This window comes from Alexandromys fortis, unplaced genomic scaffold (genome assembly GCF_014885135.2).
Source record: "Alexandromys fortis isolate MF-2015 unplaced genomic scaffold, M_Fortis_MF-2015_v1.1 scaffold_98, whole genome shotgun sequence".
Taxonomy (NCBI): domain Eukaryota; kingdom Metazoa; phylum Chordata; class Mammalia; order Rodentia; family Cricetidae; genus Alexandromys; species Alexandromys fortis.
The window spans coordinates 6,719,804-6,740,415 of record NW_026068002.1 but is presented as its reverse complement, the minus strand read 5'-3'; the positions used below and the strand labels follow the sequence as shown (position 1 = coordinate 6,740,415).

The following is a 20,612-nucleotide window of genomic DNA, read 5'->3' as shown; positions in this document are numbered from 1 at the left end:
GTAGTGTTTGTTTGTTTTTATTGTTTCGCTATCTCTGACTCCTCCCATCCACCATGCCCAGTATAAGGGTACACGCCTCCTTCTGTACCATCCGTCCGAGGGCATTTGCCCAGTCGGGTTCAGTCCGCTAGTCACCTGTAGAGGAACGACTGCATGTGGGACTGGGGTGGGGAGAGTGGGCAAAGCCAGTTTCCTCCCTGTGGCAGCCCTTGAATACCCACAAGGGGAAGAGCTGGGTCCCACCCTTTCAGAGCCTCTGTCACGGGTGTCTGTGGGGCCAAGAAGGTGAGAGCCGGTAGGGTGGAACACACAGCAAAATATGTGAAAGATATGCAAAGATCTGGGGTAGGATGGGCACCTCCTATGTGAAAGAGATAAAGAATGGAAGGAGCTGTCTCCCAGTTAGCAGAGCAGAAGCCAGCTGGACAAAGGGCAGGAGCGGGTGAAGGACAGGTACCAGCAGATACTGGTGGGTAGTGAGAAAGACAGCAACTGGTAGCAGTGGGGTGTTTGTGGGTGACAAGCATGCTCCAGGAACAGAGGGAAGAAGCCCTAGAAAGAAGGTTCCTAGGAAGCTCGGGGAAAGGTCCCTTGATACTCAGGGCTTCCTCTCCTCTACCGCCTTGGGCGTGATCTCTCCCGCCCCTCCCCTCCTCCCCACATGCACCAGCACCTGCGGCCAAGAGTCCTTTCCTGAGTCCTGGAAAACCTCCCATAGGTGTGTCTCAGCGCTGCAGCTTCTAGGGGGCACCCCCCTGCCCGGTCAGCCTCCTGTTCCCGGGATTCTGCCCAGAGGGCTTTACTCACCCTCTACCAGCAGCTGTGTGTCAGCACTGTCCTGGCCCGCCTGGCAGCTGTAGATGCCCTGGTCCTCAGGTCGGACGTCACGGATGACCAGGCTGTGGGTGGGACCGTGGCTGCGCATCTCATACTTGTTTCCGGGACACAGTTCGACCCCCTCCCGCAACCAACACACGTAGCCTCCAGGGCGGGACACAGTCACCTCCAAGACCGCCCTGCGGCCAGCCAGAACAGTCTTCTCGCGAGGTGGGCGGCGGCACATCTGGAGAGGCAACGCTGCGGGGGGGGGGGGGGGGGCGGGGGGGGTTAATAAGGACACGCACGGCCCCGAGAGGAGAGATACATCTTCCTCCCTGCCTACGACCTCCGCTTCTAGTACAAGCCCGCCGTGCTACATGTCAGTTTCCCTGCACGACCAGCTCAAAATCTCTTGCGCTCCGTCTCCTCCTGAGAAAATGGGCTGCCCTCTGTGATCTACCCCAAGAGATCTCCTCGAAGAGGAGAGATGAAGAAAGCGGCATTTCTAGAATCTGCGGCCAGTCAGTCCCAGGACGGGAGGTGATGCCCTTCCCTGTCCCCTTAGCCTCAGAAGCTTACCCTCCACCTCCAGCCGAGCCAAGGACCGGGCGGGTCCCGCCTGGAAGCAGACTTCACCGGTGTCCTCTGCTCGCAGCTCGTTCAGCACCAGAATGTGTTTCTTCCCTGGGGAGGGGGGAGGGGAAGGTAGCGAGGCCTCAGCCACTTCCCGGGAGGATTCGAGAACGAAGGTGGTACCCGAGCAGGTCCCAGGGAGGTTCCGAAGTGTCGGTGTGTGGAATTGGAGAGAGGAAGCAAAAAAGGAGCTAAGCAGGACTCGAAGCTGGCGGCGGAGGAAAGTCCGGGAGACCCTGGTAGTGGGGCCGAGGGGCGGTACCTGATCGAGCTAGAGGCGGAGCTAATCCTAATGGGGCGGAGTGTGCCTGAACCCTGGGCAAGGTAACAACGGGTCACAAAGGGTAGAAAAGCCGCCAGACCTTCCTGTCGGATGCGGACGCGGTCTCCGGGTCTCAGGGCACGGCCTCCGAGCTCCCAGCGCCCGGGAATCTCGGCCTCCGACACGGTGCACTCGAACGTGGCGCTGTCTCCTTCGCGGGCGCTAACGGACCGGAGCTCACGGAGCACACACACCTCGCGCTCTGGGGGCGGAGCCGGGGGGCGTGAGGCAGGGGCGTGGCGGAACCAGGACACACCCGCCACGCCCCCTCCCTAAAAGTGTGTAAACTGTGGGGGAACACCCTTCTGCAGGCCAGGTGCTCAGAGTAGTGCCCAGCCCCGGAATCCCTGGGTACCCACCGCGCACTGTCAGCCGCGCGGGCCCGGCGCGGGCCGTCCCCACAACGCAGCTGTAGGTTCCAGCGTCCGAGGAATTGCAGCGCCGCATCAGCAGAAGGCGGCGCGTGCCGAGCGCCTGGAGCCGGAGCCTCGGGCTTAGAGAGAGTGCCTGCCCATCCTATGAACAGCATTTAAAGCCGATCAGACCGAGCCCAGCAAGACTCTGGGAGCCGCCGCCGCGGAAGGTGGCGGTGTTCTCTATGCATGCCAAGCTATCTAGAGGCTCACCAGTGGGGTTCACTGTGTTCCCCTGCTAGGGTTGGATCATCCCACATCTTCCCTTTCTGGTCACTTCTCTGAGAAGGTGCCATCCCTTGGGGACTTTTGAGTCAAGAATTGACACCAACGGCACAGAAAGCCCAGAGCTCTTCATGGACCCACTGAGTGTGGATTCTAAAATTGGTTTCCAACAAAGGCTCTACCCCTTTTTTCTAACATTGAGCAACTAACTCCGTTCATCCCGCAGACCATAATCCTTAGATAACCAACCCGGTGACAACAAAGTGTCCCTTCACAGGGCGTTGTAAGGATTAAAAAGGATTAACTGTGCCATCAATCTCAGCCTAGTGCCAGTTTCACTGGTCCGGTGAGTGTTAGTTTCTTGCCCGTACTATTGTTATGTGCACAAGTCTGCACTAGGGCCAGGCTCTGACCTTCTCCCACACAGCATCAGCCAAAGTCTGGGAAAGCTCGCACTCGAAAGTGGCCGTGTCACCTTCAGTCACTTCTAGGTCCTGTGGCCCCCGCACAAAAGTCACTGGGACCTCTGAGAGTGGGTACAGGAGAACAAGGCCAAGGGACAGGGGTGAGTGAGGAGTGAGGCCCCCCCCCACACACACACGGCAGTGGCAGACACATGCAGGCGGTCAGAAGAGGTCACTAGTGAGTAGAGGACACTGGACGGCAGAAGTTCAAAGGAGATGCTGGAAAATGGGAGACACAGCAGGGTCAGAGAGTCAACGGGGTATGAGTGACTAGCTGGAAGTCACATGAGGTGGTCAGCAGGGGACATGCTGGGGCTGGAGGCAAATGGTCGAAGCTGAAGAGATGCCCAAGGGATCAGTCAGAGATGTATGGACAACAGTGGCCACACAGCTGGAATGGATAGCAGAAGACACTGGGCTTGGGGGAGGTGGACGGGATGCATAAAAACTCCACACAGCCTGAGGTCCATTAATGCCACAGGAGATTAATGGGGAAATCATTAGGGCTGGAAAAATGGGGGCCCTCAGGCAGAATCAGTACTAGAGCACTCTTCAGTGGCTCCTCAGTGGAAGAACGACAAGGGGCACATTTTAGGCAGCAAAGGGGATCACTGAATCGGATTAAGAGTAGTCAAGTAGATAGGCTAGAGGGACCACACAGACACGGGATTGCTCAATGTAGCACCGGTTTTCAGGGCTACAGGCAACTGAGCAGTCATACGCAAGGTGTTCATTAGAAGGGCCCAAACAGAGCCAAAGGGTCCAGGGGTTCCCCACTTGGGCAGGGTGGTCAGTAGGAGCCACACGGTTGGTTAGATCAGTGGTCACACACAGGAAATTAGCCACACCTCTCACTGAGAGCCGAGCAGCGCAGCGAAGGGTATCCGCAGTGAAGGAGACACAGCCTGAGTCAGCCAGACCTAGGTCGCTGAGCACCAAGCGGTGAGTACGGCCTTCTGCATAAATGTGGCACTTGGGCCCTGGGTGCAGCCGGACTCCACCCTGGGCCCACTCTCCAGTCACTCCCTCCTGGGACAGCTCCAGCTGGAAGGTGGCGCTACCCCCCTCAATGACAGTCACATCCTCCAGAGGCCGAAGTTCCCTCAGCTGCCGCGCTGGTGTGGGAAGATGAGGAGAGAGGGAGGATGGTAGCTCTAGCTTTGGGCAGGGTTCAGGGGTTCACTCAGCCCTCAGCACTCTCCACACCACCCCCAGCACTCAATGGGAGACCCTAACTATAGAAGTCAGACTGGGTAGATGGGAGGAAAGGCCAGACACAATTTGGTCAGGGGAGAGGTGTATGGAGGTTAGGAAAAGGAAAACACACAAAAGGAATGTTAAAAAGAGTTTAGGGGGGAGGGGGGAGAAGTGTGGGAAGGCACATGGTGTGGGGTTCTGTGACATTGGAAGGAACAGGAAATCTGAAGCCAGATCCATTGGGATTGGAGCCTAGCTTTAACATATAATTTGCATATGGACTGTGTAGTCTTTGGCAGCTGCTCTGACTTTTGCTGGCCACAGCTTTCCCTATTGCACTAGATAAAGATCAGTGACACTCTGGATCACACTGTAATGAACACGTATCACTGATGACAGCCAATCGCCAAGACCTGACATTTCCGCTAACTTCCTCCAAGTCTCTAGAGTAGAGAGGTCAGCCCCATTTTTAGGGAGACTTGTTCGAGAGAGCTTGTGTGGGGTCAGTCATGCAGCTAAGTAGTGGGGGGGGGGCTCCAGCATAGGGTGGCGGGTGAAAAGTGCTATTAGCCAGTCATTCTTCCGAAGAATAAATACAGAAGAAAGCGTCTTTCTGGAGTATAGCATTTATGTTGCTAACAAAGCCATCTTGGAAGTGGGAGGCAGAAAGCAAAGTCCATGCGGACTTCTGAGGTAACCAGAAAATATTAGAAAAAAAAAAAAAGAGAGAGATGCTTTGCTTCAAGCAGGGAGGCTTCAGGCTCTAACCCCTGATTGGGATGGCCAGGGCAGACTGTCCTTAGCAGAAAGGGGCACTTTGGTGGGGGGTCTCGGGGACTCTGGGCCAGCCAGGTGGGTGATGAATTAGGAGAAGACAGGGCACTCACGCCTCACACTGAGCCTGGCCAGGGTGCGATCATGGTGGCTCTCGCAGCCGTAGGTACCCTGGTCGGTAAGTAGGACACCATGGATGGAGAGGCGGTGGACACGGCCATCCTGGGCGGTGGTCAGGTGAGAGTCGAGGGGAACAGGCTCTCCACCTCGTAACCAGCGAATGGCTCCAGCGGCACCCACTCGGCCTGTCTCTACCTCAAGGCACACATCCTGACCTTCTTCAGCTCGCACATCCTGTAGCCGCCGCAAGAACAGCAGCTCCGTCTCTGGAAGAGGAGGAAAGAGGAGGTCATGGAGCCCTGATGGCTGGCGCTGGCTATCTCACTGCTAGGCCAGGACGGGGAGGGGGTTACAGGGAATGGAGTCTTATACACTCAGTGGGCACTAAACCTCGAACATGGAGCCTGGCGCTTGTGTCCGTGGCTCCCACTCGTGCAGTCACCGTCCCTGTGTCTTTGAGTTGGCAGCCTCGGATGATCAAAGTGTGGCTTGAACCATTCTGGACTATCTGCAGCTGGGGCCCTGGAGTGACCACGGCTCCATTGCGTAGCCAGGTGACTTGGGCATCTGGTGTTGAAACTTCACACTGGAATGTGGCGTCGTCGCCCTCGTGGACCGTCAGGGGGGTCAGTTCGGAGACTAGTCTCACTGGTGGGGGTTCTGGAAGGAGGGGTGAGGCAGTGAACTGGGTACCTCTTTCTCCCTCTCTCCTCATCTGTTCCGTAGGACTCAGCTCTCATTCTCCCACCAATGACTACAGCTTGAGTGAGATTCTGCTGTGTGTTGGTCATGGGGATTCTCCCAAAGACCAGAATAACAATTCCTTCGTAAGCTCCCTGCAGCCCCAGCCTGGCACCTCTTCCCAAGTCTCTAGTACCAATACATCATTTACTATGGGCCTTATTGCAACACTTAACAGTCAAAGAAGCCTATTTGCTATTCCAGCTCAGAGTTTGGGCTCAGAGAAGTAAAACATCTTGGCTAATGTCACACAATTCCCAGAGAGCAGAGTCTGGGTTGGGCCCTGAACAAGTTGACTCTAGAGGCCCTGTTCTTTACTGGGCCACACAGTATGCTAGGGTCCTGGGAAAAGGAGTTTGCTCTCTCAGGGTGATGTCATGCACACATCGGTGGGAACCACAGACAGCAGATTGTGTGAGATGTAGAGGAGGAGAGCCCAGGACAGGAGGTGGTCTTTGTGGGTGCCAGAAACCAGTGGGCGTGAGGGGTGCACTGTTACCTTCCACGCTGACGATGAAGATGCGACTGTCCTGCGGTACGTCACACAGGTATTCCCCAGCGTCCCCTCTCCGTGCCCCCCGCACCCGCAGCACCTGCCTGGCCCCGGCTTGTTCCAGCTGCACCCGCCCCTGGTTCACCAGGCGCTCCCCGTTCTTGTACCAGCGCACAGGGCCCCCTGGCCTGGAGAAGTGCACCACCAGCTCTAGGTCCCCGCCTGGGGTGCTTCGAACCCTCGTCTGGGCTGCCTCGGGGGCCACTACCCGCACCGGGGGCTCTGTGGGGTCAGAGCTAGGGGTCACTAGGAGGGCAACGAGGAGGGCAGGGAGGCAAACTGGGGAAACTGGGCAAGGGGATAAATGTGGTGTTTTAGGAAAGTGGGGGAGTCCCGGGTACGGGGTGCTACTAAGGCTTCCACGCTGTACTCACCAGCCACCTGGACATTGAAGCTGAGACTTGGGGCCCCTGGGTCTGCCCCAGACTGGCAGGCGTAGACACCTGCGTGACCTAGGTCTGCAGCCTGGATGCAGAGGATTCGGCGAGGACCCTCAGCTCTCAGCTCCAGCCCTTCGCCCTGCTGCACCGGGCTCCCATTATGGCTCCAGAACACTTGTGCGCTTGCTCGGGACAGTTCACAGCTCAGCACCACTGGCTCTCCTGGAGCCACACAGAGCGGGCTCGGGGCTGCCTCCGGGGCCAGGAATTGCACTGGCAGTTCTGCAGAAAGAAAGAAGGTAAGCCTAAGCCAGCCCCTGCCTCCCCGCCCCAGGCTGGCCCCAGCACACCCACCAGCCAGGCTGACGTTGAAGGTTACAGCCTCATCTCGGGTCTCACACACATACTCCCCGGCATCCTCGGGCTGGGCGTGGGGCAGGGTGAGGGTTCGGGCAGGCCCCTCGGCACCCAGCTGCAGAGCCTCTGACACCTCTACCTCTAGCCCGTCCTTGTACCAGCGCACCTGGGACCCCGCTGGGGCCACTTCGCAGCGTAGCTCCACATGTCCTGGAGCCCCGAACTGCAAATCCAGGGATCGGGCTGCCGGGTGCACAATCCTTTCTGGTGGAGCTAGGCAGAGAAAGCGGCACATAATTCTGACTCAAGGCCGCTGCCTGAATCTCCGATACACTTCACAGCTAAGGACCTGAGAACTCCTACAAGGAAAAGGACTTGCCCAAGGTCTCGGAGGCAGGTCAAACTCATACCCACATCTATCGAGTCACTCCTCCCAAGCTCCATCCCAATCTCCTCCAATGCTGTGCTCTTCCTCTGACACACTTATCTTTGGTTACGCAATGAACCATTTATTTTGCTCCCCCTCTTGTCTATCCCTTCCCAATGAGTTCCTGTAGTTCACTGGCTCACTTTGTACCCAGCATCTAGGATGGTGTCAAGCATATAGTAGTTGTTTGATAAGCATTTGCTAAATAAAGGAATGATCCCAATCGCTGGGCTGGGGCCTGTGATCATTGTCCCAGCTTGATCTCTCTAATGGTTAAAACTGAAGAGACCAGGGGCTGGAGAGATGGCTCAGTGGTTAAGAGCATTGCCTGCTCTTCCAAAGCTCCTGAGTTCAATTCCCAGCAACCACATGGTGGCTCACAAGCATACACGCAGACAGAATATTGTATACAAAATAAATAAATAAATAAATATTAAAAAAACTGAAGAGACCAGAGGTATGGGGAAAGGAAAACAGGGGTCCCCCTAAGAGTAGGGAAGAAGGGTGGTTGATGTCTGTCCTCATAGCACCCTATCTCTACCTCCCCGGAAATGCCCACATAAGCTACCCACCTGTGACGGTGACAGTGAAGAAGGCTGAGTCGTCTCCAGCGTCGCACACAAACTCGCCCCCGTCCTCCGGCTGGGCAGCAGGCAGCACCAGGCGGCGACGGGGCCCGTCACTCTCTAGCACTAGGGCCTCGCTCTCCTCCACCTCCAGCCCATCCTTATACCAGCGCACAGGAGCATCCTCTTGAGACAGCTCGCACGTCAGCACCACACATTCCAAACTCACAGCAACCAAGGTCACCTCATCCTGAGGGTATATGATCCGCACAGGAGGCTCTGTGGAGCAGGGCAAACGAAAGTGTCACCAGCTGGCATGATCTGGGCCGTGTTGCCCATGCGGCAATAACAGTCCAGAGTACTGAGTAGCGTAGTAATAGTAACAACAGGTCCCTGGTCTGTCCCCCTGAAATCCCTAGGGTCAGCCCTTTGCAGAATTCAGAGTATTTTGGAGTCTAAAAAGGATGCATTTCTCATTTATAAAACACCTTCAGGCCCTGCCCCCACCCTTATAACTATTTCCCGCTAACATTTTTGCTGTGCAATGTATTTTCCCTCAGCAAAACATATTAAAAGATAACAGTCACATCTCAGAAAGATACAGATGTACTAGTCCTACCAGATAAACCAGATAATTAAGGAGCAATTAAGTATGTAGCAATTAAACTCAGTTTTAGTGAAATAAATTTGACTACCAAACTTTTCTTTCTTCCTTTCTCATTTTTTTTCTTTGAGAAATGGTCTTACTACATAGCCCTGGCCGCTCTGAAACTCACTGTGTTGACCAGAATAGCCTAGAACACACAGAGTTCTATCTGCCTCTGCCTCCCCGAGTGCTGGGATTAAAGACGTATACCACCATATCAGACTACTGTTGACCTTTTAACAGGCCTTTTGAGGGTTTGGGAGCTTTCAAAATTGTGCATAAGGGACGGTCAGAGTCTGTTAGAACAGATCCTTCCTTCCTAATGTTCTAGCGATGGCGCTAAGCGCTCTGCATGGTTAGCCTCACAGTGATGTCTGGAGAAAAGTACTACGCTGTCTCCATTTTCCAGGTGGAAGAACTAAGGCCTGGAATGATTAATCAATGACTCCAGCTCCTGGGGGCAGGAGGAAGCACTTTCTGTTCCAGACAGGCTCTCCTGCTCCCGGCAGTGGGAGGGAACCCAAGCCCAGGCAAGCAGTCACTAGGGAAGCCTTTTGTACCTGTACACCAGAGTTGCTAATACTCGTCTAAAAGTTCCCCAAGGATGCTACACGCTGCTCCAGGGATCTCATCCCCAGCACAGACCACTTCTCCACAGAAAAGAAACCAAGTCAATATTATTCTACGGTCAGCAAGCCCAAGCCTGCTCCAGTAACATGCCCTCTTGCTCCCCTGGGAATCAAATTTCAAAGACTAGAGTACACCTGGCCCCCTAGTGGCCGGGCTGGAGAACTGCTAGCTTTCCTGACACGGAATTTTTCAGAAGCTCATGGAGGGACCCAACCACAGCACACCGCAGCCTTGAGCTGGTGGAGCACCCCTCCACACATGGGATTTTCACAAAGTGTCTGATCCAATCATGGCAAGGCCAGAAGATTACAGGAGGCAGCTTCCTGGGCTGTGGAACAGGTTGAGGCAGTGAGCTGGAGGAAAGCTACAACAGCAGAACCCACTGGGTGTGGGACCAGACCCACTCTGGCCTGGAGGTGAAGTAGTATCTGTGTGAACTTCCTGCGGAGCACCTGCTACTTTATGGCTGTGGCTGTTATGTCTGGCCAGGGCTGGGAACGAGAAAGTTAAGGTGGCTGGCTCTCAAACAGAATGTGTGAACAGCCTTGTTGCCACTGAGGACTCCTCTAACTGGGGTCCCTGAGTGCCTCGGCCTCAGAATGACTCCTTGGGCAGCCAGGGAAGAAGGTAACAGGGCCATGAACAATAGGGTGGTTGTCCAGTGTGGCCACTGGGGTTCTTTTGTGATGCGCAGAACTGCCTAAAACCCCCACTACCATCCCAAAGTCTCTGGTATACACCACCATCACTTCTAGCTATCCTGTATGTCTATCTACCTAGAATATTCTCTGCCTACCCATAACTCAGCTGCAGTAAAGTAAGTAAATATCTTCATTACCCTGACCAGGATAGCAGTTGCAAGCCCTAGTAGTCCTGTGCTGTCCCTGACAGCCTACCCTGACATGTGTCTGACTTCTTGCTATGCTGTGCCCTTTGGGAAGGAAATGCATGTCTGTTCATATGCTGCTGAGTATATGTAAGCCAGCCTTTATTGCAGTCACCCTGGGTGACTTTCTCCCAGGTCCTCCCTGCCTGGCTGCTCTGTTAGCAGGCTTATCAGTTATCACAGGTGTCTTGGAGTGTTCATTGGTGTGTTTATTGGTTTAACACAGGGGTCGCCAACTGCGGGGGCCAATTCGGGTTGAAACAATAGCTCAAGAAGTCTGGGGAGAGGCAGAAGGAATGTCAGGGTGGGTGGAACAGAGGGATGGGAGCCCCATACTATGGGGCAGCTGCTACTCAGTGCCAGCTGTTCGTCGCCATGGGGGGAAACGGGACCAGAGCCGGCGGGTCTTCGGCTTTTTCAAGAGGACGCATAACTCCGGGTTGTTATTTGGACTGTCCTGACTTGGGTATGACTCTGCAGGCCAAACAAAATGTATCTGTGGGCTGCACAGGGACCAAGGGTCTCCCCGTTTGTGACCCCTGGTTAACAACTGTCTTCCTAGCTAGGCTGGCAGCTCTCTGACCAGAAGCCCAGGGACCGACCCAGATGGTGTTAGTCAGTGAGCTGGGGGAGCACAGCTAGACATGGCCTTGACACTGGAGAAGGGCCTGTTTCTTCCGATTGGGGTTCCAGGTTCTTTCCAACAGGGGCACTGGTGCATGCATCTCAACCCACACTTCTTTCCCTGACACCAGGATGCGGGCATGTGAGGAAATAGCTACTCAACACCCTTCACACTCAGGGTTGTCCTCTGGTGACTCTGGGGGCTGGGGTGGGCCCACACCTGTGACGCTGACGGTGAAGGAAGCCGACTCGTCATCGATTTCGCACAAGTACTCTCCGGAGTCCTCAAGCTGGACGGAGGGCAGCACCAGGCGGCGGATGGTGTCTTCCTTCTCCAGGAGCAGGGCTGGGCTCTCCACTACCTCCTCCCCATCTTTGGTCCAGCGCACCTCAGCCCAGGGCCGGCACAGTTCACAGGTCAGCACGACTCGCTCTAGGCGTACGGCTGCCACATACACTTTGCCACTGGGGTACACGATCCACGAAGAAACATCTGAAGGACAGAGACAGCTGTTGCTAGGCGAGACGAGGTGGGACTGGGGTGCCCTGCTACCCTTCCTGGTTCGTGCCTGTCTGCTTTGCTTTGAAAGTCTGCCGTGTGTCGAAGCAGAAGTCACTCTGTAGGCAGTCACAGCTAGAGCTACATAATCCTAAACACAGCTACCACGGGCAGAACTACAGGACCACGATCTCCAAAGCTCACCAAGCTTTGTGTGGGAGCCGCATAATGGGGACTGTGGTGTCAACTTTAGCTGTGGGAGCAGTTCACATTCTCGGGGGTGGAGACAAGGACAGTATAAAAATTAAATGTGGGAGAAGACTGGGTCTCAGTTTTCTGACCCCTTCCACACCTCATATCACCTGCTTTATAACAGAACTACTGTCCCCAAGGAACTCTCTTAGCGGGGGCTCCTGGAAGATGGCGAAGACAGGGCTCCGCTGGGGATGAGGATCCAGGACTGGTGTGCTTGGGACTAGACCACGTAGGGAGGCTAGCGGAGGCTTGAAGTGTGACATGCAGGAGTGTGTGTACTAGCTGCTCTAGCTGGTCCCACCTGTGATGGTGACAGTGAAGTAGGCACGTTCGTCTCCTGCGACACACTGAAATTCGCCCCCATCGGAGGGCTGGGATGCAGGCAGCACCAGGCGATGATGGGGCCCTTCATTCTCTAGCACCACGAAGTCACTCTGCTCCACCTCCTGCCCATCCTTGTACCAGTGCACAGGGGCATCCTCTCGGTCTACCTCACAGGTCAGCATGACGCACTCGGAAGTGATGGCATGTACAAACACATGTTCCCGGGGGGCCACGATGTGCACCGGGGGGTCTGGATGGGGAAGAGAGATGCGTCATAAACACCCCCTTATACAGGAGATGAGGACACTGGGGGTAAGGCAGAGGGGTTACCAAAGCCCTGGCATGCAGCAGACCCTGACGGCAAGGCAGCTTAGCTATGACCGAAGATGAAATGGCCCGGAGTGATCCAAAGATCCCCAAAGGCAGCTGAGTGGCATCCAATAGTAACAGAGGCCAAAGGCAGATCACAATCACAGGCATGTGGCTGGGTTTACTGTGTCCTTCACAAGGACAGGACAAGAAGAAGGTCTGGAGGATGATTTAGCCAGCGCCAAGCAACTACTCCACTGGGCAATGCTGTGTTTTGTATTTAGGCGGTATCTCCAAGGCCCAGGTGTTAAGTGCTTGCAGGCCGGTCTGGTGCCATCATGATGATGTGGCGTGATCAGATAGGAAAACCTTAAGTCACTGGGGCCCGACTTCCAAGGGGTTGGTGGGATCCCAGCCCCTTCCCCTCCTACTTCCTGACCATGAAGATGAGCAATTTGTTCTGCCACATCCAACCCTGCCTTTGTCATCGAGCACCTTCATCACGGTCTCTAACAATGGGTCCACTTGGTCCTGGGGTCGGAAACCCCCAACAAACCTTTTCTTAATTTCAGGGTATTTCATTACAGTGACAGAAATCAGATTAACATGGATAGTGGGTTCCCTGACACAGATCATAATCAGATTGGGGTTACGAGGTCTCCTGGTAATGGAGTTGAAGCAGGATTTCTATGCAAAGAGATCAGTAGCTCTTAAGCCACCATCCTTGAGAGTCAGCTCCCTCCCTTTGTGTGTGTGTGTGTGTGTGCGCGCGCGCGCGCGCGCACGCGCGGCTTTGTTTATCCAGACAGGATTTCTCTGTTTAGCCCTGGCTGTCCTGGAACTAGCTCAGTAGACCAGGCTGGCCTTGAACTCACAGAGATTCCCTACCACTGCCTCCTGAGTGCTGGGATTAAAAGTTTAGGCCACCACCACCCGGCTCTTTCCTCCCTTCTTTGAAGATATAGTACCTCACAATGCCAAGGCTGGCCTCAAACCTGCATGTGCCACCTTGCTGAGTTCCTGTCAGCTTTCTAAAAAGAAGATTCCCCCGGGCTCAGACCTGGATGTCTCCACTCTGGATATCTCAGGGGTCCCGGGTATGTGCATTTGCAAAAAGAGTCTTGCATGCACCTGTCTGATAGGAACCACTAGACCAATATACTTAATACCTCTGCATACTTCGACCACCATGAGTAGTAGGAAAAATCTGAGCCTGGGTGTGATTCCGAGGCACCATCTTTGCTAGCTATGTGATGACAGTGAAGTCATAATCATTCTGTAACAGCCCTAGCTGTCCTGAAACTCGTTCTGTCGACCAGGTTGGCCTCGATCTCACAGAGCCGCCTGCCTTTGCCTCCTGAGTGCTGGGGTTAAAGGTATGTGCTACCACTGCCTGGCTGAGATTATACCTTTATGAGTTGTGGAAATTAAACAAAAGAGCATCGGTGCAAAACCGCTCTAGCCCCAGAGTAGGTTCTCAATAAACGCCAGCCACTCCCTTCTTCCCTCAGGTGCATTCAGCTCCCTCACCCACTCCAGCAGAGGGTGTGCATGCATTGGTGAGCAAGTGTGCTTGATGATGTGAATACACGAGAGATTAAAGACGTAAATGCAAGACCAGGGATAAATCTAAGCAGTACTCACCTTGCACCCACAAGGCCCTAGGCCACACCCAAATACCACAAAATGAAGCATATAACAGATCCTCCTTACAAGGGGACCGCCACCAAACCAGGAGCAGGGGTTACAAAGCCCCCAGAATCAGCCTCAGCAGCATGGTTCCTGACCTTGAACAGTGATGCTGAAGAAGGCTGAGACCCCTTCGGTTCTACATTCAAATTCACCACTGTCTCGGACTTGAGCCTCAGGCAGGATCAGTCGGTGTTTGCGCCCATCCACCTTTACTATGAGTGACTCATTCTCCTCCACTCTCTGCCCATCCTTGTACCAGGTTGCTGGAAAGTCCACTCTTGAGAGCTCACAGGTCAGCACTATCCGTTCAGAGGTTGTGAAGGTCAGCGACACTTTGTCCTTGGGACTCAGGATGTGCACTGGGCTTTCTGCATGGAGAGAAAGCTGGTCACTTTGGTCTATTCTGTTTGAATAAGCATCCTCTCCCCAGTAGCTGTGCTTGTGTAGGGGTGAACACATAGGAAGACAGCTGCTGTCAGTGACTAAAGCCCAGGTGTCAAGGTTTTTCAAAGCAGGTCTGAGGTCAAAGGGGAAGAGGACATAGGCCAGGCATCTGTCAAGCACACACAGAAGGTACTAAGTTCAATTTCCTGTACTTGGGAAAAAAAGTATTGGGCTTTGCTACGTTTGGATAGGATCTGAGTTATCACTGAAAGGTCTATGTGATGGAAATGTGGTCCTCAGGGTGGCGATGTTTGGAACCTTTAAGAGGGAAAGCCTAGGACAGGGTGTGGTGGTGCAGGGCTACATAGTGAGACACCTTCTTAAAACCAAAACCCACCCACCCTCCAGCGACACACAAACTCTAACCAACCACCACCACCACCACCACGAATGACAAAAAGCACAAAACAAACAATGAAAGGAGAGGAGGAGGACCAGGAAGCAGCAGTGATGAGCAGTGGTGAGCTTGGTGGGAGGAGTCCCCAGGACCCGTCAGCTCTTGGGTACACTGTCGCAAAGCTGGTTCCCCCCAAGTATTGCTTCCTGCTGTCCTAACAGCCTTTCTGCCCCCTCGTCATGGTCCGACTTAGGGAAAGGTTGGAGGGAGGGGTCACTAGAAACTGAACAGATGGAACTGACCAACTTTGGACTTTGAGTTTCCAGAACCGTGAGCTAAGAAAAGTACCCAGTATCACCAGTTCTGTTATGGCAACAGAAAGCAGGACAAGCCAAGTCAGGCTTTTAGGTCACTGCTTAAGAGTAGTGGTTTTATTACACCTAAGAATTCTATCTGTTTATTTACTTGTTTGTCAGAATTCTTTTTTATTTTTTGTTGATTTTTCAGAATTTTATTTATTTGCTTGTTTATTTATTTATTTGTTTTTTGAGACAGGGTTTCTCTGTGTAGCTTTGGAGCCTGTCCTGGAACTTGCTCTGTAGACCGAGGTGGCCTCAAACTGGCAGAGATCCGTCTGCTTCTGCCTCCCATGTTCTGGGATTAAAGGCTTATACCACCACGGCCCAGCATACCTATGAAGTGTCAAAGAGTCCGTCTCTCCTGGTGCCTCTGGTGTTAGTGGTCCTGGGTTAATGTAGAAACGCTGCTCTTGATAATTTCTGCCTTTGCTCTCTACTTATGATTCTCTAAGTTACCACTGTAAGGTCTCTGGTTTTCTAGCAATAACAAGACAGCTTAATGCTACAATGGCCCTTGAATTTTTAGCACCCCTCCCTCAATCCTGAGTGATGATACATTCCCTCCCTTCCTTGTTCCAAAGGAAGCATGGCGTGTGGGGTGGAGTGGGGATGAGGGGATGGGAGGGTGGGGATCCTAGCGGCCATTTAACTTCTCTGTGCCTGCCTCCCATAGGCAAAGTACAAATGACAGAAGAACCTGTTTTATAGGGCTATCAAAAGGATCATGCTGTGCCTGGCTCAAGGTAAACACCAGGAGACAGTGTTGGCAATCAGACAAGCAGACAGCAAGCAGGCAGTGATCCACGTCTCTCAAATGGGATTATTCTTTGGTGTTATAGAGCTGGACCCAAGGCCGTACACATGCTAGGCGTTGTTGTACCACAGGGCTATACCCTAACCCAACGTGACAGAATTACTGCAAAGTAAGGCAATCCAAAGAATAGAAATGACACTCTAAGTCAAGCTCTATATGCTGCAAGTTGAAAGTGGCCTCCTGAACACCGGAACTCTCAATAGGAGCCCATCAGGAAGGCACCTTATTCTTCCAGCCCAGCTACGAGAAACAGGCGCAGCCTAGGTGTCTACCGGTACCCACCTTGGATAGTGAGAGCTGCAGAGTCTTGCACACCAGGGCAGCTGAAGCCTACCAGGGCTCCACTATCCTGGTGCCTGACAGCTTGCAGGATGAGTCTGTGCTGCAAACCCTTCTGCTCCACCCGGTAGCGCAGGGCTCCAGGCTCCACCTGGCCTTCCGTCTCAGTGCTCTTGAGTTGTTCCCCATTAAGGAACCAAGTGCCCTGGATGATGGTGGACAGATCAAGGGAGAAGACGGCATCTTCCCCATCATACACCTGCACATCCTCCAGGCCTGACACCAGGCGAGCTGTGGGTACTGGGACAGGGAGAGACAGGGTATGGCTGTTAGAACCAGAAAGGGCCAGAGAGGACAGAAGCTGGCAGATGGAAGAACACCATTAGTCAGAGAGTCAGAGGAGGGAGGACATGACCGGGGGTACAGACACTGAGGGGCAAAGGATTAACTCACCGAGGTGAGCGGAGCCATTGAACACAACATGGGGACTGCGGCCATGTTCACTGACTGTGCAGATGCGAAAGCGGTAGTCACCCTCGGCAGGTACACAGTCCCCTGGCACCTCGACGGCTCCGGCTTTCTCAATGCTGAAGCACTGGACCCAGTCTTCAGACCCAACTTCCTGCCGCTCTAGGCGGTAGATGAAGGACGTCTCTGGGGGCGGCTCGGGGGGTTTCCAGGTCAGCAGGACTGTGTTCTTTTGGCCTTTGAACATCTCAACCAATACGGGGGGCCCAGGAGGACTGTGCTTGACACCTGGGACAAAGGCGAGATTCTCACTTGAGCCCTGCACAAGCCCCCAACAACATTTCTGCTGTAAACCCACACTGCCAACCCAGGACCCAGACAGTGGCTACCCTCCTGCCCTGATCCTGCTGTTTATGGGGCTCAGTACTCTCACATTTGACTCTGAGCAGGGTGGTGGTACGAGAGTTGCCCAGGCTGAAGGTGATCTCGCCAGCATCTTCTCGGGTCACCCCTGGAAGGACCAGGGCATGCATGTGACCACAACTGCTCTGGCAGGTGGCTGGCAGCTCCTCCCCGTCGTGGCTCCAGCACCCCTGGACCCCAGCTTCTCGGGTCTCCACCAGCAGCACGGCATTCTCTCCCTCCAGGACATCAAGCTTCCGGGGTAAGCGTTTCAAGATGGGTCCTGAGAGGCGGACGGGAACCCATCAGCCCAGGAGCTAGACACCACCGGCCTCAGCCTCCTCCCACTGGCCAGCTGACCTTTGACCGTCACATTGGCCACTGTGCGCACTCGACCCCGCATCTCGCACAGGTAGACGCCATCATCGTCTGCCTTCAGCCTGTGGATGATGAGGCGCCTCACGGTGCCCTCCTCGATCTGCTCGTACTTGCGGCAGGGCAACAGGCGTTGGTCCTCTCGGAACCAGGCCGTGGGGATTCGGGAGTTGGGAACTTTACACTCCAGCACCACAATCCCATGCTCTCGGCCCTCCACATCCTGGAGGGGCCTTGTGAACCGGAGGCGGGGCTCTGTAGAATAGAGGAGAGCCAGAGAAAGCTCAGAAGAAGCTAGCTGAGGAGGACTGGTAATATACATTACTTGCTCTTCCCAGAAGGAGGATGGCAGCCAAATTCCCAGCAGAGTTAGATGGCCTGATTTCCAGCGTGACCCTGATGCTCAGCAGTTATGTCACCTTGAGCACCGCAGGTTGCTTGTGTGTTAAATGGGAGAGGGAGGGCACAGCTGAGCTAGATCAGTGAACTTTCAAACTCTTCCCTAACTCTCCAACTTTCCCCTAATTCTGCAAGGGTCTGCATTGAATTTTACCTTAATAGCACTCTAAGCTTTGCAAAAGCCTATTTCAGAAATAGGAAACCACCAGAGAGCTAAGCTGTGCTGGGGAAACAAGTTTTCGTGCCCCTTGGAGAAGTTCCCTAACTTTCTTGAGGGTAGTCCACTTCTGCACTGGCCTGAAAAGTCTGAGCACATTGAGTTGTGCCCGTGAGGACACTGCCACAGCTCAGGTACCACACACTTGGTTACGTGCCAGGCAGGACTCAAGGGAACTTCTCAACATGTTTCTTGGAAGGAGAAGCTTAGGCACAACCAGTGACAGAGTAATCCCTTGAGCTGGGATCAAATCCTATTAGGGAGAACTTCAGCTTCCAGGGTGACTTTAGAGCATGTTTTGTTTTCTCTGCTTTTTCTGTTCATGAGTACTGAAACCATGTTAGGTAGCCCCCCCCCCTTTGCTTTCATCTTCTTTCAAACATAAACAGATTAATGAAAAAATAGAGACTGCCGGGGAACTTTTCCTCTAGCAAGTTTATCTCCCCTGTGAAGGAGCAGTTGCACCAGCGAGGTTTGCACGGGGCCTTCCCAACAGATCAGGGCCTGAAGCTGTGAACACAGCCTTCACTCCAAATGTGTGTTTTCAGTACAGCAGCTCTCTTGTTCTCATTGACTGGCACGTTACTAATTTAGCCTTAGTTATTTACACCCATAAAAAGCTCCTTTTATCTTACAGACAAGGCGATCGATGGGAATCCAGTTGGGAAAGGATGCCTAAAAGAGCAAAGGATGGCAGCGTAGGCCTGGGAAGTTTACACATAGTTATCCCTAAATTTAGTGGTTTTCAACATCTGCTTGCGTAGTGTGCTAAGAATTTCACAAGTGTACTGGAGACGTCTAAATCCGCACCCCTGAGGGTGGGAGGCAGGTAAGAGATGGGAATTCAATATTCGCCCAGAACACGGAGAGGTGGACAAGAGCAAGGAGGACCTCTGAGGGCACGGGGAGGGGGCGGGGAGGTGCAGCAGCGCTCTACCTTTCACGTGCAGCTGGACTGCGCTGAGTGTTTGGCCAGCCGAGTTGCGCGCTGCGCACACATAGAGCCCACGGTCTTTGGCCTGGCAGTAGAGCACCTTAAGTACAAAGCCACCGTCGCGGTCGCGGTACATGAGGCGGCGGCGGTCGGGGAGCAGAGGGCGGCCCTCCCAGTGCCATTCGATCTCGGGCTCCGGCTTGCCCATCACGTAGCAGCGGAACTTGGCTTGCTTGCCCTCGTTCACCCAGAAGGTCTTGGGTGCGCACTTGAGAGGCTCCACTACGGGTACGGGGGGCTCATCCGGGTCCTGGGGCGGGCTCTCGTGGGGCTGGTGCACCTGGAGCAGCGCACCGGCCTGCGCGTGACCGTGCGCGTTGCGGGCGTGGCACACGTACACCCCGGAATCGGGCAGCCGGGCAGCCTGGATCCGCAGCGTCAGGCTCGCACCCCGGCCACCCGCGCCGCTGCCCGGCTCCAGCGCGAAGTGGCTGCTGTCCCACACTTCGTCCAAGGCCATCCCATCCTTCTCCCAGTACAGCTTGGGCTCCGGGAGGCCTCCCACCTGGCACGTCAGCACCACCTCCGCCCCGCGCAACACCCACTGGGACTGGGGCCCTGTTAGGAACACCGGGGCGCTCTCCCCGGTGCCCGGAGGCGGCAGCGGGTGATCAGAGGACTGGGGCTCCGGCTCTGGAGCGGGGGGCTCCAGCACGGTCACGGCGGCCGCTGCGTAGGCCTCTCCGGCCGCGTTGCGGGCGCGGCACACGTAGACCCCGGCGTCGGTGGGCAGAGCGCCGCTCAGCAGCAGGCTGTGCTCGGCGCCGTCCTCCGGGAAGCTCAGGCGCTCCGAGGCCACCAGCTGCTGCCCGCCTTTCTCCCACAAGACTGTGGGCGGCGGCTCCCCCAGGACCACGCATTTGAGCTCGGCCTCGGCGCCACTTACCACCCGCACGGGCCGCGGGAAGCGCAGGAAACACGGGGGGCTTCCCTGATCCCCTGAGTCAGACTTCATCGCGGCCGCAGCAGATGGCCCGCTTGGGCGCGCGGGAAGGCCGGGAGCCGAGGTCGGAGCGTGGTGGAGCAAGCACGGGGACCCGTGGAACTCCGGTGCCCGCCCGCCTCCTTTTCCTCGACCCGAGCTGCAGCCCTGCTGCACGGCGATTCCCGGGCCCGGAGCCCAGAACTCAGGGGGCAGTCCTTCCTGTTTGCTTGTGCAGCGAGGGGCCCTGGAGCCTAGTCTGCCCGCGGCCTGGCTTCCTGCTCTCAGGAGCCTCTCTTCCCAGCCCCCTCCCACAGCCTGGGCCTCTTTCCCCTCCTCCCTCCCACCTCCAGCCGCCAGGTCCCCAACTGCTGGCCAGGCTTGGGCCTGAGTGCCTGAGGCGCCTGCAGCTGCCAATCCCAAAAATATTCTCTGATGACACAGCTGGAGGACAAGAGCCCAGACTGGCTCCTCCAGGCTAAGTATAGAGCAGGCGGGACCACCTGCCCTCGGCCCAGAGCTCCAGACCCAGGGCTTCCCTCCCACGTTGGTCCTAGCTGTTGTGTGGTTGAAAGGGGTCCCAGAAAGTCTGAGGGGGTTGGTTGGCGCATTCTGTTTTCTTGACAAATGACACTTTCAGGAACTCATGTCTGGCCAACCTTAGCACCCAAGCACCTGTGGTACCTGATAACCTGATGTCCTACCCTGATGTCGACTCTCAATCGTGTGTGTGTGTGTGTGTGTGT

General features: G+C 55.0%; 1 protein-coding gene across 6 annotated transcripts; it reads right to left on the bottom strand.

Moving 5' to 3' along the window:
- Window position 1: 1 nt before the first annotated feature.
- Obsl1 (obscurin like cytoskeletal adaptor 1) lies at window positions 2-20,584 on the bottom strand. Of its 6 annotated transcripts, XM_050160985.1 has the most exons (21): window positions 18,888-20,583; window positions 17,320-17,589; window positions 16,991-17,242; window positions 16,543-16,845; window positions 16,093-16,389; window positions 13,952-14,224; window positions 11,833-12,105; window positions 10,998-11,270; window positions 7,998-8,270; window positions 6,996-7,271; window positions 6,636-6,923; window positions 6,208-6,483; window positions 5,358-5,627; window positions 4,961-5,233; window positions 3,725-3,991; window positions 2,826-2,938; window positions 2,134-2,290; window positions 1,815-1,976; window positions 1,399-1,503; window positions 808-1,077; window positions 2-135 (listed from the first exon to the last, which is right to left on the bottom strand). In XM_050160985.1, the coding sequence occupies exons 1-21, from the start codon at window positions 19,897-19,899 to the stop codon at window positions 128-130; spliced, it is 5,691 nt and encodes a 1,896-aa protein (XP_050016942.1). In that variant the 5' UTR covers window positions 19,900-20,583; the 3' UTR covers window positions 2-127. The 6 variants fall into 6 exon arrangements, with proteins under 6 accessions (XP_050016942.1, XP_050016943.1, XP_050016944.1 ...); XM_050160986.1 differs by lacking the exon at window positions 6,208-6,483 and having other exon boundaries at window positions 18,888-20,581; XM_050160987.1 differs by lacking the exons at window positions 2-135; window positions 6,208-6,483 and having other exon boundaries at window positions 800-1,077; window positions 18,888-20,581.
- Window positions 20,585-20,612: the final 28 nt, after the last annotated feature.